Genomic DNA, 16,932 nt, shown 5'->3' on the forward strand with positions numbered 1-16,932 from the left:
CGAAAAAAAAAAAAAAAATTTTTGCACAAAAATGTTTTGGTTCAATGACCTGGATAGCAAAAAGACCTTTCGGTTATCGAGTTGCATAACCAAACTTAATCAAAATTATAATGAGCTAAAAATGAAAAAAAAAAAAATTTAAACTCTAAAACGAAAATCTTTATGAAAAATGGCATTATTAAACTTTACAACATTAAATTTTTTCTTTAAAAAAAAAAAAAAAAAAAGGATTTTTCAAAAAAATTAAAGAATTTTTACACACACATATATCTAACATTATATACACATAAATATATATCTTACTTTACGTTAAAAGGTTAAGTTTTTATCTGAAGTTTTAATTTCAAAATTCATCCAGAACTTTGTAAATAAATTACCCTTTTATATGATTCAAAAAAGAGAAAAAATACAGTAGACTACCGCTTAAGTACGCACTTTTTTTGGTACGCATCTCGCCTTAAGTACGCACTTACCTAGAAAGACAAAAAAATTCTAAATTTTCTTAGACTCAGATTTTTTCTAAAGACTTGTTCCATAGAGTCATTTTCTGACGCTTTCCATCCATTTTTCTAAATTTCTCTAAATTTTTTTAAAATTTCAAAATTTTTTTTATTTAAAAACTTTCAGAATATCTGCAAAAGAAAGGCTTATTTTAATGTGACATATTACAAAACTAGTTAACCACAAAAACTAGTTACAATTTTATAAAGTCAAAATAAACATATAAAAAGAAGCAACAACAACAAAAAACTAAAGTTAAAAAAAAAGTTAATGAGCATCTTATGATTGTGCACTTATACTATAAATGTTTATACTGATATAAACTTTCTTACAAAAACAGTCCTAAAACGTTTTTCTTTCAAAAAAAAAAAATCAAACACTTTTTAGCTAATGGAAAATTATAATAAATGTATTAACTAAACTAAACTTAGTTTGACCAGCAATATGTAGATACTTTTTATAGAAAAAATAAATAATTTTTAAATGTATTTAAAAACTTTTCAGATTAGAATTATGTATTAAATGTTATTTAAAATAAAAATACTTGTTTATTTGGATTAATCATTTGGTGGCTAGTTGTAAGAAAGAAAACGAACAACTAAATTTCATATTATACTATGTCGTTAAAAAGTATGCACTACCCGTGCAAAGTACGGTATTTTTTGATCGGGTTCAATTTGCGTACTTAAGCAGTAGTCTACTGTATATATATATATTAAGTCTTTTCCTTTTTTTCATGTGTGTTTAAGAATTTCGACTTTACTACCAACTTATTTTAACTTATCAAAAAATAAGTAACAGTAAAATAAAGCTATAACATTGAAAAAAATAAAAATAAAGTAAAACTGCAATATTCAAACAAAGTAAAATAAAGCTGTATCTATAAAAAAAAATTTGCTTAAACTAGATAAAAAGTATAGAATAAATTTATCATTTTAATTAAGTATTTTGTGCTAAAAAGGTTTTTTTTTTTTGATAATTTAAGTTGAAAAATAAAAATATTTCACATTTGAATAGCTACATAAACTATTGTAAAAAATTTTTTAGAATATTTAAGAAGTGATTTTTACAATAACTGAACTTAACTTTTATAAATAAAAATATGAAGATACGTATTACGTAAAAAAAAAAACAATAATAATTTTAACAACATTGATACTAACAACAACAAATTTCTTTCCATTAAATCAATCAAAAAAAAAAAACTCTTTTTTTTTTGAAAAACTTGTCTAAGTCTTAACTGAAATAATAGAAATAAAACAACATTTGTAAACATTAAAAAGAATAATTTAGCTTTGCTCAAAAAGAGATTTTTTTAAACATAAATTTGCTTGAAATAGTTATTTCAGCTTGCTTTTTAAATACTTTATTTTCTGCTTAAATATAAACATCTATAACTATTCTTTTTAAATTTTCATGCAATAAAAAAAGTTAATAACAATAAAGTATATATTAAAAAAAAGTTTTTAAGCAGAAAAAAAAAAGTTTATAAGTATTCTGAACTTAATTCAAAAAAAGCAATCTTAAAGAATAATCTTAAAAATAACTGGATAGAAAATGCTAAAATCTCAACTAAACCAATGTTAATGTAACCAAACAAATCTACTTTCCAACAAAAAAATTAAAAAAAATAAACAATAAATTGGATATTAAATGAATGATTAAATAGTAATCTTTAACTACAATCTTAGAAATAATTAGATAGAAAATGCTAAAATCCAGACTAAACCAATGTTACTGTGACCAAACAAATCAACTTTCGGACAAGAAAAAAAAACTAAAAAATAAAAAAAAAAGTAAAAATTTGGATATTAAATGACAAGTACTATTAACTCCTTAAACAAAGTAAATAGGGAGTAGGAATGATCACTAATGACCTTGAGAATTACTATTTAAAAGATAACTTTTAAGTTCATGCTGGAACTTTTCAAAATGACTTATACTTTTTAAACTTAATGGTTAATTAATAAAGTTTTTTATTTGTATTTATTTTTCTAACTATTATGAAGAAATTTTAAATACTTTGAACTTAACTTCTGTATAAAATTTCAATTTTTATTAAAGTTTTTATAAAACAACTTGAATTTATTTAGTATGTGAAATTTTAACCTAGTCATAAAAAAAAAAACAGCATTTACACATATTTTAGCAATGGTTGAAAAACCCAATGATTCATTAAGAATAAAGCTAAATGGTTAAAAATAATAAAAACTATAAATTTAAAAAAATGTCTTTTCTTTTAAACATGCGGTCAAAAAGTTTTGTTGTAAAAAAGGCGATACAATTGAATGCATACATTTTTGTTGTTTAGATGATTTATTTACTTATAAAGAAAGAAAAAACATTTTTTTCATAAAAAATGCACCTATCAAGAGTGTCTTTTGGTTGTATAAATCTTTTTTTTTTATAGTTTTTTATAACTTAGATTTTTATTTTCAAAAAATCTTAAATTTAGTTCGTCCCTTATCTCCACTGAAGTAAAATATCTATTACACTCAGCTTGAGGAATTACCCATTTGATTTTGTTTTGAAAACAAAGTATAGTAGTTACAAAAAGTTAAAATAGTCTTCAAAATGTCAAAATTCATTTGTAAAACAAGCTAAATGGCATAAATTTAAAGAATTACATTTATAACAGTAAAGATGTATAAAGTTAAAATGCTTAAAGATTTTTTGCATAAGCTTGATACTGTAACATAATAAAACAACTGAAAACAATGAATTAATGCTCTTTCAAATGGTTTCAAAACTTCTTGTATTTATATTATTGATATTTTATGTTTATCTTAACTAAATAATAATGAAATAATTGTTAACATTTAATTTAGAAAAAAAAAGTATTTGTAGTTGGGTTTACCTTTGTAATAGTGAGCACATAGTAGGATTTTTGGTCTAGTTTTATTGTATTGTTTCTTTTTTATGGTAGAAAAACATCATGCTCACTCTTCCCTCTACAACAAGGATCCCAAAGTAAACCATGGCAGATGTTAAGGGGGCCACAGGGGACCATGAGGTCATAATTTAAAACTTACACTATATATTTTTGAGTTGCAATGATGAGAGCAAAAAAAAAGTTTGACAAATGTTGTTGAAGGGGGCCATTTGAAAAAAGTTTAGGAAACCCTGCTCTATAACATAAACGTTTTAAGTTAAACAACAGTTTAAGTGTTTAAATGTCAGAATTTTCCCTCAATTAATAAAAAAGGGTTAAATATGTTAGTTTTGATATTAAAAGTGCTACTAAGGATTGAAAAAAATGTTATATTTAATTATTAAGGGGTAAAATTAATGTTTGATTAAAAATTGTATTTTGTTTTATAGGGAATGAAATATGTATTAAATTCATTTTTAAATCAGGGATAAAATTAGATAATAAACAGGTTTGTCAAAAAACCTGGAAAAGTCTGGAGTTTGACATTTTAGGCAAAATTTACCTGAAATTTGATAAATTTTGAAAATACTTGGAATTTTGAATAAAAATCATTAAAAATCTTAGCATGTTAATCTATATTTACATGTTAATGTTAAGTAACAAAATTTTGATTATGTTTGAAAAGTGTATCATAAAAATAAACATTTTTTTTTATCATTTAAAAGTTTTTCAAGTAGGTTTATGGTATCTTTTCAATGTTGTTACATTATTGAAGACTGTTATTTTTATAAGTTTAACTTATACTAAAAATGGAATAAAAACTTGTTTTTTAAAAATCTAAAAGAAGTTTACAAAAAAATCTAGACAACTCTGAATAAATAACTAATAACAGAAGAAGAGTGCTTCAACTTAAATATAAAATTTGTTTTGTATAAGCTTCATTTTTTTACATGTTTAAAGTAAATGAAAATTTTCTGAAATTTAGTTATTCTCTGTCCACTGAAATTGTTTACACCTTTATTTATAACTAATAGTTGATATACATACACTAAACTGATAAAAGGTAAGTATTAAAGTTAATAGTTAAACTTACAAATCACTGTTGATTAATTTGATTTAAAAAAAAGTAGTTTATAACAATAACAGCATTATTATTATAGTTTATTGATACAAAAAAAAAGACAATCAAAATATTTGATCCTTTGACCTGGTGCAGGTTATTGAGTCACACATTCGTTTCTTTTTACGACATTCTTTCTTTGCAGACCAAAATTAGAGGCATAACATTAAAGGTTGTCATTAATTTAAACACATTTTATTTAGTATTGGTCATAAAAATTTATTTTGTTTTATTTTATAGGGGACTAAACTATTATTAATTATCACTTTGAAATAACTTCAAAAATTATTTAAACTATAACTTTTTACACTTTAAAAAAACAATCGATTTCATTTTAGAATAGTTTTTATGGTATCTTTTTATAAATAAAGCCGTATGTTCTGTAATAATCCTGTTTTAGTATCACAGACTTTAAAAACACTAACTAAACTTTAAAGTGATTATCACTCATGACTTTTGTTGTTTAAAACTGATAAGTTAATCTGTTATTTTTTCAATGTGCTTAAATGTATAAAACTGTTTTAACATAGGTTAATAAATATAGTCAAAACAATAAGTAGAGAGGGCAACAGGGAATGTCATGTGAATAGAGTAGGGGTAGACAATGTTTTTAGTCAGCTGGTCAGATGTGAAAAAGTTTACTCCTGGAGCATTTCAAAGTTGTCTATTTACAAAAGTTACTCAATTAATTTGAACAAAATACTAAGTCTTTATGACTTTTTTCTTTAACTAGTGTAAGTTTAAACATTTGTAACTAAGACATTTTTAGCTTTTAATAAAATTCTAGAAAATTTAGTTTAAGTTTTAAAGTTTGGTTTAGTGGGCCAGATTTGCATACTCCCCAACCCCAGTTTTACCTTACATTTTGCAGTTTTATCTTCTATAGCCGGATTTTTTGAAAACATTTGTGAGCCATTCATATTCACTTGTGTGCTCACCCCTAGTTTAGAGCAACTTAAACTACTAGAATTATGTTGATTTTAATATCTAAAAATGAATTAGTGTTAAAACACCATTATATATCTAAATTGACTAATTAAATATATGATATAATAATAATAAATTAAATTTGTTATTTTTTTTAAAGGCAAATAAGGTTTCTTTATAGTAAATATAAATATATATTTTTTTTTAACTCATCAAAATATAAATTTAATTGTTTGTTAACAAAAGATGTTATCAAAACAAGTTCACTGGAATATAGATTAATAACAAATTATACAGTATCCTTCTTTTATTACACTAACACATGTTTCTGTGTGTTAACGGATTAACACACTTCAACGGAGCTCTGTAAAAAATAGAAACTGTACGGAAAGAATAGAAGCTTAAGTAGGTGTATACATGTGTCCATTAAAAATTAAAATAATTTCTATACATTTTTATCGGTTAATGGTTAATAGTAGATAAAATATTTAATGTTAAATTCAACTGTTATACAAATATATAATATTCGTAATTATTAAGTCTAAATTAAATACATTAAAGTAAAAGTCCAATAAAACAACAAATTGTAATATAAACTACTTACATAAAAACGAAGGAAGTACTAATTCTAGATATTTACTGGTTACTAATCATTGAAAAAATTATATCTAATAATTACATCACGATATGTATGAAGATTAAGATTAGCTAGTTAATTTATACTAATTTATTCTTTATGTTTGGAAAAAGTAGTAGATAGCTTTAATTTAAAAAAATATGTTATCTATTGTGAACAAAACGTAAAACAATGAACATTAATTATTGAATTAATAAGTTAAACAATAGTAAAGGCAATAAAAGCCACAGAAACTTGGTATATTGTATATTTTTTTATTTATTGAATGTTTATAATATGTATGGCGCTGTAACTTTATTATTGGTCAGGGCTTTGTAAGCTTAATGACAAGTTTAATTTTTGTGCTTTCTTTTTTAAATTTTTTATTTAAATTCAAACTGCTTTCTAATTGTATCTAACTTTAATTTTGTTATAGTATAAATTTAACCATTATAAACATTCAATAATAAAAAAATATACATTATACCAAGTTTCTGTGGCTTTTATTGCCTTTACTATTGTTTAATTTATTAATTCAATAATTAACATTTGTTGTTTTACTTTTTATTAACAAAAGATAACGTATTATTTTTTTAAATTAAAGCTATCTACTACTTTTTCCAAACATAAAGAATAAATTAGTATAAATTAACTAGCTAATCTTAATCTTCATACATATCGTGATGTAATTATAAGATATATTTTTTTCAATGATAAGTAACCAGTGATATCTAGAATTAGTACTTCCTTCGTTTTCATGTAAGTAATTTATATTATGATTTATTTTGTATTTTTACTTAAATTTTTTAAATTTAGACTTAATAATTACAAATATTATACATTTTTATAACAGTCGGATTTAAGATTAAGTATTTTATCTATTATTAACCATTAACCGATAAAAAAATGTATAGAAATTATTTTCATTTTAATAGACACATATATACACCTACTTTAGCATCTATTCTTTCTTTACAATATTTATTTTTTACAGAGCTCCGTTGAAGTGTATTAATCTGCTAACACACAGAAACATGTGTTAGTGTAATAAAAGAAGGATACTGTATAATTTGTTATTATCTTTATTTTTAGTCATTAACAGTTCTATTAATCATTTCACAAATCTTTTTAAGATCATGTTTTATTTTTAGTTGAAATGTTTTTATCAAGCTCATAATAAAAAAATTGACTTTATACTCTATATATGTAATCTTGTGGTTTTCATGCTAAATTTTCCAATTATAAAGCTTCAAGTTAGTTACATCTAAAATAAATTTGTTTAATTTCTTGGCTACACATTTTAAGAAAACGTAACTAATAATTAATTTAAACTAAGTCATGCCAGTGTTATCATAACAATTTTATAGTTTTTACTTTAATAAAGTTTTAGAGCTTTTTCTTCTTAAATAGTTTTTATTTTTCAATCCTTCATTAGTTTTGCTATATCAGTTTTGTAAACTTATTTATTTTTAAATTGATCGTTATAGTAGATATGAAACAATAATTCATTTATCATAAGTAAGAATTATTAAATGTTTTGAATTTTTTTTATCTTAGTTATTACTCTTTTATATTAATCTTGTTAAGCATCACAAATTTGTCAACAAGGAAAGATTGATTGAACTTTCTTACTAAATTTTTTTATGAATTTTTATTTATTGTTGGTTGTTCAGATTATTGTAAAATTTATCTAGATTGTTTAAAGGGTTCCACTATTTTTTTACTAAAATTAACATTCAAATGAAAACTTGAAAAAAAAACGAAAAGTTAAAAATTACATAATATTTTACTTTTTAGTTATAGTAATTTTTGTAAAAGGTTTCCAATACAAGCTTACAGACCTTAATGTCTTTATCATTAACTTTCTTGGAAATTGAATATTTAATATAAACATAATTTAAAACAAAAATTTTAAGATAGAAACCTCAAATTTACAGTAAGTGTTTTTTCGCAAAATTAAAATGTTCTTTGAAGGAATTTTGTTTTATTTTATAAAGGTGATTTAGACCACGAAAGTTTAAATACAATTTTCAAAAATTTTAGGAGAAAATAGGTTCTATTAAAATATTCTTTTATGCCTTCCATAAGGAACCTATGAAATTCTCAAATTTTGATTTGTGTTACTCACCTATGGTAATAATCTTGATAATAATGTTTATTACTGTATTCTTAAAATATTATATCACTAGTAATTTTAAATTCTAGGAGCCAACTTTATGACACTATTAAGTTTATAATTTTTTTTAAGGAAAGCTAGATCTAATTTTGTGACTTAAAATTTATCTGTAGTACTAATAGGGTTTGCACACATCAAGATAATTTGGAATAATAATAAAAAACTGAAGCTAGTCTAAGCTTTCTTGTAAAAGTCAAGCTAGTTTGGAAACTTTTTGTGAATCTCAGGCTAATTTTTTTTTTGTAAAGGTCCTATTTAATTTTTAATATTTATTGTTTTTATTTAGTTCTTTTGTTTTGATTGTGAAATTTTAGGTATTTTAACAGTATTTTTATTTTTAGGCTCATATTATCAATTTTATTATAAACTTAGACCAACTCTGGCTAGCTTGATTTACCATTGGTTTTTTGCTAATAAATGTATAAAGTAAAATGTTTTAAAAACTAACTTGTAACTTACAGTTATATTAACGAAAACTTTTTAAAATAAAGTTAAACTAACTATATTTTTATAGGGGACGGGTCAAATATGCACAAAGAGAAACTTTTGCACGAAGACACTTTTGTACAAAGAGTCACTTTTGCACGAGAGTAAAAGTATATACATAAAGTAAAAAATAAGATAAAACAAAAAACAATTAAAAAACAAACAAAAAAAAGTTGCCGACTGAGGGTAAGGGGTAACAGTGAGAGTAAAAATTAAAAAAAAAACGTATAAAAAAAAATCCAACCTGTGCAAAAGTGAACCTTCGCGCAAAAATGTCCCTTCAAGCATGTTTGACACTTATTTTTTTAATATGCAATAAAGACTTTGTTTTAAAGACTTAGACAGTAAAAAGGGGTTTTTTAATGTTGACTCGTAAATATATTAGTATAACAGATAATAAAACTAATGGTAGCAAAAAGTTTTATTAGTGTTTGAATAATCTAAATGATGTTTTTTTAAGTGTTGTATAAATATAATAAAAAAATAAAGATAAAGTTTTGGAAAAGTCTAGTTTTGCTTATTTTAAATATTTATATTGTTTTATTGTTTCATTAAATAAATAAACATAATACTTATAGAGTTAATACAGTAATTAAAAAAAAAAAGATTTTAAAAAGTTGTACAAGATTAATATGTTGTCTTCTAAAAGAATATATTTGCTTGCAGTAATTTTTAGATTGTTTCTTTTTCGTAACTTTTAAGCCTTAAATTGATAAAAAGTCAAATCAATACATTAGTCATTTCCGAAATAAGTTATTGCTTTAAGTTTAAAACGAAGTTGTTAATGATGTCTTAATTAAAAAAGTTCAAAATAGTTGAAAAATTTTTTAATTTTTATCAAACTTTTGTGAATTTAAAATTTATACTATTTTGAAAACTTGTACTGTATACTTAATTAATATTCAGTTTGTGTTTTATTTTTCATGAGATTATTTGTTTCAATTTTAAAAAATAAACTTTTATATACTTGAGATTTGTAGGTGATTAAGTATTGTATAAACAATTGATCTTTTAATTTGTTTTAAAGAAAGTAGTTTTTAGTAGGAGAAATAACTTAATATAATGTATTGTGAAGTCTTTTTTGTTTATAAATACATTTATTTCATCTCGTTATGTACTTCCTTGTAAGTATTTTGAAGTATAATTTATAAGTTTCAAACAAGCAGCATTTAGATTGTTTACAGTTTTTTTAATTGTTGAAAGCTTTTAAATTCAAAATAACATCCACAATACTTGAGTAATTATTGATATTATGATGAATTTAAAATAACACTTCAGTTTACTAGTTTTTTTATAAAGTTAGTTACTTCAGCTTTATGTTTAAAAAAACTTTTAGATTTTGTTGTATTTGGTTTTTCGTATGTAAATAAAATTTTCTCATAGTTGGAAAATATTGAAAAAATAAGCATTTTATAATAAAAACTTAACATTAAACAATTACTTTATACAAATTTTCTAACATTACTTAGTAAAACATCAGTTTAAATTGTTCGTGTCATACTAATCATTTAGTTGAAAAACACATGGTTATTAAATTTATAGTTTCATACAAAAAAAAATTGTTTAAGTATTTTTTATGTAAAATAATTTACACTTTTACAAAAAAAAAACAGAATGTTTTATGATGGATCATATTGGAAGTTCGCTAATTAAACAAATACAATTCAGTATCATTTAGATTTTTCTTTAATACTAAGCTATTTTTAAAATATAATGAATTAATTAAAGTTTTTATTTGAATGGCTAATCAGTTAATATTCGATCTGTTTGTTTTTAAACTAGTGCTGTAATATATTTAGATTACAACTAAAAAATAAAAGTAATACTTATGAACTCAGTTATATTTGACCCTTGTAGTACAATTTATTTTTATAACATACTAAACTCAAATATATAACTTATTATACAAAATTTATAAAGTATTTTTGAAGTAATACTTTTATAGTAATTACAAAATATCAAATGCAACCAATTGAATAGTTTCTTAATCTTCATAATATCATAATGACTTTAGTTAGACTCTTTTTATATCAAAATAAGAGAAATACAATTGAGAAAATAAACTAAAATATATTTGATTTACTTAAAAATACTGTAGATGAAGCTTAATTTTATAATTTTAAAACAATCTTTAAGACTTGAGTCTAATGTCTTTAAAATTTAATTTTGAAAATATTAGATGAGAAAGTTTGTTACATTCTATAAATGTTTAGGCTGGTTTAAAAGATTCAGGCTATTTTTTATTTAACAAATGCACTGCGAAAAATAATAATTAACATCAAATTTAAAAAATCATTAAAGCATTGCTTAAATTTGCTTAATTACTAAAACAAAGTGGCTTAATTACTAAAACTAATAAAACTTAAATTTTATGTATGTAGAATTCTGTAATACTTGAATTTTTAAATCATTGTTATTTGCTAATGTTAGGCTTATATATGTAGACTCCGGTTATATTTAACTATCTCAGGTAATGTTTTAATCCTTTTTAGGCATTCCTGTGATAAAATTTCAAATACTTTTAATAGGAAACAATGGTATCTTTAATTGTTATAAGTTTGCTTACCTTTTGGTACTACAAAGTAATTCTGATTGATTTTTTGCTTACAAAATACAAACGAGTTTAGTGTGCTTATTATTAATATAAAATAAAGGTTAAGTTTATTTATTTTTTCTAAAGTTTATTTTTTTTTTGCAGCTCAAATGTAACCAGCTAATAATAACTTCTACAAACGTAAAAGGAGCAAACACAAAATAAAATAGTTAGTTCTGCAAGCAACATAGCTAGTCTACTAAAATTTTGAAAATTACCATAAAAGTAGTAAAGAGTATTTTGTAACAGCTTTATAAAATTTAAAGTATGTAAAAAAATAAAGTCGTACTTTGCTTGTACTACTTCAAGTAATCACAATAGACAGATTTGCAATATAATGAACACATTTTGAAACTTTCAAATTAAACTTAATAGAGTCAAACAGTAAAATTGCACTGAAAATTTGACTAAAATGTGATACAAATTCAAGTTTGGCACCATGGTTTTTGTACTGACTGTTAGCTTACGCAAGACTTACAGATAATTTAACTGAGTTAAATAACAACTACAATGATAATGTACTAAAAAGTCAAGATAACTTTGAGGAGAACAAAACTGCAAACATCACACGTACCAGTTCATCGACCTGATCGTCGCCCTTTCCCACCTCTCATACGTCCGCAACTGCACCTCCCTCGCTCCCTCATCCGGCACGAAACTGTCCCTGGTTTCTATCAGCTCCCTCAGCTCCTCTTTGCTCCTCCACACGTTGCAAGCCAAGCCGGCGAAGAACGCCACTCCCAACGCGCTCATCTCCTTGTGGCTCCTCCTGTCCACCGACCTCCCAATCAACGTGGCCGACATCTGCAGGATAAACTCGCTTTCAGAAACGCCCCCGTCGCACACAAAAGTGCGCACTTTCCGGCCGGTCTCCCTCACCAGCGTGTCGTACAGCTCGTAGTTCCTGAAGGCTAAAGACTCCAGCACGGCCCTGGTGATCGAGTCCGGCGCCGTGTTGAGGGTTAGCCCCAGAAGAGCGCCGCAAGCGGAGTAGTCCATCTTGGGCGACTGCAGTCCGTTGAAGCCGGGGACGAAGTAAATGCCGTTGCTGTTGTTTGTATTTTTCGCAATCTTGTCGCAGTCGGACGGCTTGCTGATCAAATTTAGTTTTTTTATCCACTGGATGGCGTCACCGCACGTGTTCGAGCAGCCCTCGGCCAATTGCACGATCTCATTTCCCATCTTCCAGCCAATCACCGGGTAGAAGCCGTTGACCGACGCGTGCGCCTTCGATCCCACGTTCATGTCCAGGAACGCCCCCGTCCCCATCGTCAACTTGACGTCTCCCTCGTCGAAGCAGCCCTGGCCGAACATGGCCGCCTGCTGGTCCCCCGCCGCCCCTCGTATCGGAATTTCCCACCCGAAAAGGTCCTTTTCGCATTTTCCGAAATCGGCGTTGGTGTCGAGGACTGGCGGGAAGATGCGCATGGGGATGTCCAGCAAGCCGCACACGAACGAGGACCACTGGAGGACGAAGGGGTCGTAGAGGGCGGTGGAGGAGGCGTTGGAGTACTCGGTTGCGTAAATCTCTCCCCCCGTCAACTTCCAAATGACCCAGGTGTCCAGGGTGGCGAAGCAGATTTCGCCCTTGGCCGCGCGCCGCTTCACATCCGGGTGCTTCTGCAGGAACCACGCCAGCCTCATGGAGACCTGCGAACGCGCAGGTGATTGGTTTAAAATACTTTTTTCAAATACTATATTACAAGACATAGCTTAAGTTTATACAACACTTTAAGTTTATTGAGACTTTTTTTTGACACTTACAAAAAGTAAATATAAATTTTGGATCAAAGTCATACTTTTTAGTTTCTAAAAGCATTTCAAAAAACGATGGTCATACAAAGATATTTTATTTGATAATTAGCACCTGAAATTTTCTCTAAGGAGTTTCATAAAAAACTACATGAATAAAAGTAACTTTATAGAATTTTAATAAAGTATTTAGAGATATTAGTTAAAACAAAACTTCTATAAAATATCTGGTCAGTAAGACCATCACCAGTTAGGTCTTGAATAGTGAAAGATGAGCTACAGAATTACGCAACAAATAAATTGAAAGTGCACAAATCCTACCTGCTGTGCGGTAAACTTGAGCACTGACGCGGCCAAAAATTTTTTGCGGCGCGAAACGAAATGGAGGCACCTGGAAGCTTTCTGCAAAAACTGAAACCACAAACCCCTGTTGCTCTCTTCCGCCAGTTTCGTTGCTCTCGTGTCCTTGTAACATTAAAATAAAATAATTTAGCTACAAGTTTATAAAAGTGAATTTTTGAAAGAAACTACATATTGTACGTTTAGTAGTTTGAAGAAACAGTAAGAGATTTTTGCTTTTAAAAAGTTAACAAACAAACTGTTTATTTTTTCTTAATTTTATTCTGCAAACAGTGTGTCGCTCAAACAAGCACTGACGAGTTCTTTTGTGCAAAACATTGTTGGCGGAATAAACTCTATAAAAATCAAATAGTACATTTGAATTAAAATTATAATGAGTTCAATAACTCTACCTGCCAAACGATAAAGTTGCACAAGGGCTCTCCACTCAGTTTATCCCACAATAAGAACGTTCCTCTCTGCAGTGATATTCCCATGCAAGCTATTTCATGCGCACTCAGTTTGCTGTCTTCTATACTGCTCTGTTTTGTATGATAATCAACTTGTTTGAATAGTGGTAAAATATGTTACACCTTAACTTTTTTTTGTGGTATTTATTTTTTTAAATCTGGTTCTTATTTATTATACTTGAAATAGTTTAAATGTATTGAAAATTACACGATGTAAACTCCAAAGCTGGTATGTGTTGCCTTTCTTTTAGGTTTTTAAAAGTCTTAACTGAAAATATTTATACTTGTAATTTAAACTATTACGAAAACTTTTTAACAGTATTTTATAGAAAGGACACTAAAATATAACCATTTTTTAGAAATTTTTTAAATAGCTTTGATTTTCTAATTATTACATGACAGTTATTCTAACACTCTTTTTACACTTCAACAATTTTAATCACTTGGTAGTTAATTTACTGTTGTATATAAATTTTTATACCCAAAATACATTTTTATTATAAAACTTTTATAAACTTGCATGATAAACTGTGATCGAATTTAAATGCATAATATTATAAATTGAAATATATATTTTTTTCGCAAAATATCTTAATCTTAAAGTAATTAGTTTTTAATTAAAGGTAATCATAATAAATAATTCAATATACCTTAGAACTGTTGATTAAATATATATAATAAAATGTATTCATAATAAATTTTTAATATTAGTTAATTACTTTAATAGCTTTTTTTATAACTGTAAATTAAATATTTATAACTAAAAGTATACATAATAATTGTTCTAATATATTTTAATCTTACTTTAATAGCTTTTTTTATTTTATCCCACAGTTTTTCCGGGTCCATTTCAACTGCATTTTCTTCAGGAAATTCCTTGTCAACTTTTTCCTGTGACCTTAAATTTAATGATTCAGTTTTAAAATAGTAAAAAATTGATAGATTATATTTATAAACTTTATCTTGTTTCATTAGAATAATCTAGTGATCATTAGAATTTAAATAATAATGATTTTGATACAGAAAAAAAAGGCATCATTCTTTAATTTTTTGAGTCCTTTACATGAGTTTTAAAATCATTTAATTATTCTTAACTAGGACTATTTTTGAAACTCTTTGCTTTTTTCAACTTAACTGAAATGTTATATAAATAAAATTTATTTTAAAGTTGAAATATTGACTTTACTTTTAACAGGTAATACTTCCATTAAAAGTTGATAAATTAAAACTGCTTTTATTTTACATCATTTACCCGTTTGCATGTAATTATAACAAATGTTAATGTACATCAATGCACTTTACTGTGTAATGATTTGTAATACTTTTTGTGCTCTTAGAACTTTATAAAAATTTGAAATTGTACAATGCACTACAAACGAGCCAGATATAAACATACCACGTTAATTGTTTTGTTAAAAAAGTTTTCAATTTAGATTTATCTTTAGAGTACTTTAAAAAGCTGGTCAAAATCAAAAACGATATTTAGGGAACACTAAAAAGAGTTAATTCAGTATTTTTTTGTACACTGACAGAATTAATAAAGTTTAAAAACCCCAGTAAAATAATGTATAATCTTATAGAAAAGATTAAGCTAATAAGATTAAATTATAAAAAAAATGTTAAACAATTTTATTTTTGTTAAAATTAAAAAATAATAAGTTTTGAATGTAAACAGTTTGTTTTAATCAAAGTCACATTTAGCGTTGCAATATGTATTTTTTGCAGCATAATTTAAACTTGAAATTTTTAATCACAGTTTTATAAGTGTTGTATTAAAAATAAAACTTATTGCTACGGAAGTTTTTCAAATATAAATTTTTAATCAAGTTTGATTGACAAACGGTATTAAAATACTATTGATGTTTCTGAAAATGACTGAAATCACTTTAAGAAATTTCGATTGATTTTATAAATAGTGATTTTTAAAACAATTCATCAGTTTAGAAAGTACTGTGTTATTTTTGTATTATTGAATAAGTACCATTATTTATAAGCAAAATTGCTAAAGCGACAAAAAACTTTTGAAAATAAAAATTGTTACAAGTTGAAGATTTATAATAAAGTAATAAATTTTACAGTGTTTATTTATTTTGTAAACCCATTGTTTTACGATTAAAACATATTCTCAGTACTATAAACAACAAAGCAAATATTTAATTACCAGAACAAAGTACGTTGCTTTTATAAGAAAAACTCTCAAAATTATTGCAAGGTTAGATATGATACATTCTTATTAACCATACTAAAGCTAACAACAACTTGATTCACATAAACAATGCCTGCATAAAAACGTATGCTTATAAAGCAAGCATGTATATTTCGTTTTGTAAAAAATAATAGGTAAAATAGTTCTATTTTGTGCAAGTACAAACGTATTGGATATAAAGTAAAATATTTTATTAAACAATCTTATTATGGTATAGGTTTTAAGTCTGTTTGGTTTGATCAGATTTTTTTTATATTACACGATCAACGAGTAAAACAATTTGTTCGAAGAAATAAAAGTTTTAATGACTTAACCATTTTATTCCATTAGAATCTATAGTCAAATTTATTTAAAGTGTTAACTATTTGGTTTAAAATATAATTTATTGTTGTTTGTAAAACTTCACTTATATTTACTGAATACAAAAGTTAACATTTGTTTTAAGCATTGTTGTTAATAATGAAATGTATAATGCAGAACTGTTACTTTGAATCTTTCCTAACAAAATTTACTACACACAAGTAGGCTGTAGAAATTGCAATATTTAAACAACCAGTAACACTTCACTCACTTGCCAATTATGTTGCATTTTCGGTCGTATACGAAGCATCTTATGTTGGTGGTTCCGATGTCTAGAGACATAACGTATTTGTTGGGGAGCAAATTTTCATCTTCGCCATCTGATTCTATTGCGCTGTTGACTTTTTGTTGCATTCTCCGTCTCATTTAACTTATGTTTACATACATGTACATATAGTTTAATAAATAATCTGTAAAAAAAAGTTTTTTTTTCGTTCACACTTTAACTATACAAAATAAAAAAGTACTTACACAAATTAAGTGCAACTTTTTTTTAAGAGAATTTCTGTTTTTG

General features: G+C 25.5%; 1 protein-coding gene across 1 annotated transcript; it reads right to left on the bottom strand.

The window, feature by feature from the left end:
- Positions 1-10,936: 10,936 nt before the first annotated feature.
- LOC145840251 (glycerol kinase 5-like) lies at positions 10,937-16,824 on the bottom strand. Its single transcript, XM_082947442.1, has 5 exons — positions 16,630-16,824; positions 14,657-14,750; positions 13,796-13,924; positions 13,365-13,508; positions 10,937-12,941 (listed from the first exon to the last, which is right to left on the bottom strand). Exons 1-5 carry the CDS (start codon positions 16,782-16,784, stop codon positions 11,856-11,858), a joined length of 1,608 nt encoding a protein of 535 aa, XP_082803568.1. The 5' UTR covers positions 16,785-16,824; the 3' UTR covers positions 10,937-11,855.
- Between the last annotated feature and the right edge of the window lie 108 nt (positions 16,825-16,932).

This window comes from Thalia democratica, chromosome 7 (assembly GCF_965202585.1).
Source record: "Thalia democratica chromosome 7, ktThaDemo2.hap1.1, whole genome shotgun sequence".
Taxonomy (NCBI): domain Eukaryota; kingdom Metazoa; phylum Chordata; class Thaliacea; order Salpida; family Salpidae; genus Thalia; species Thalia democratica.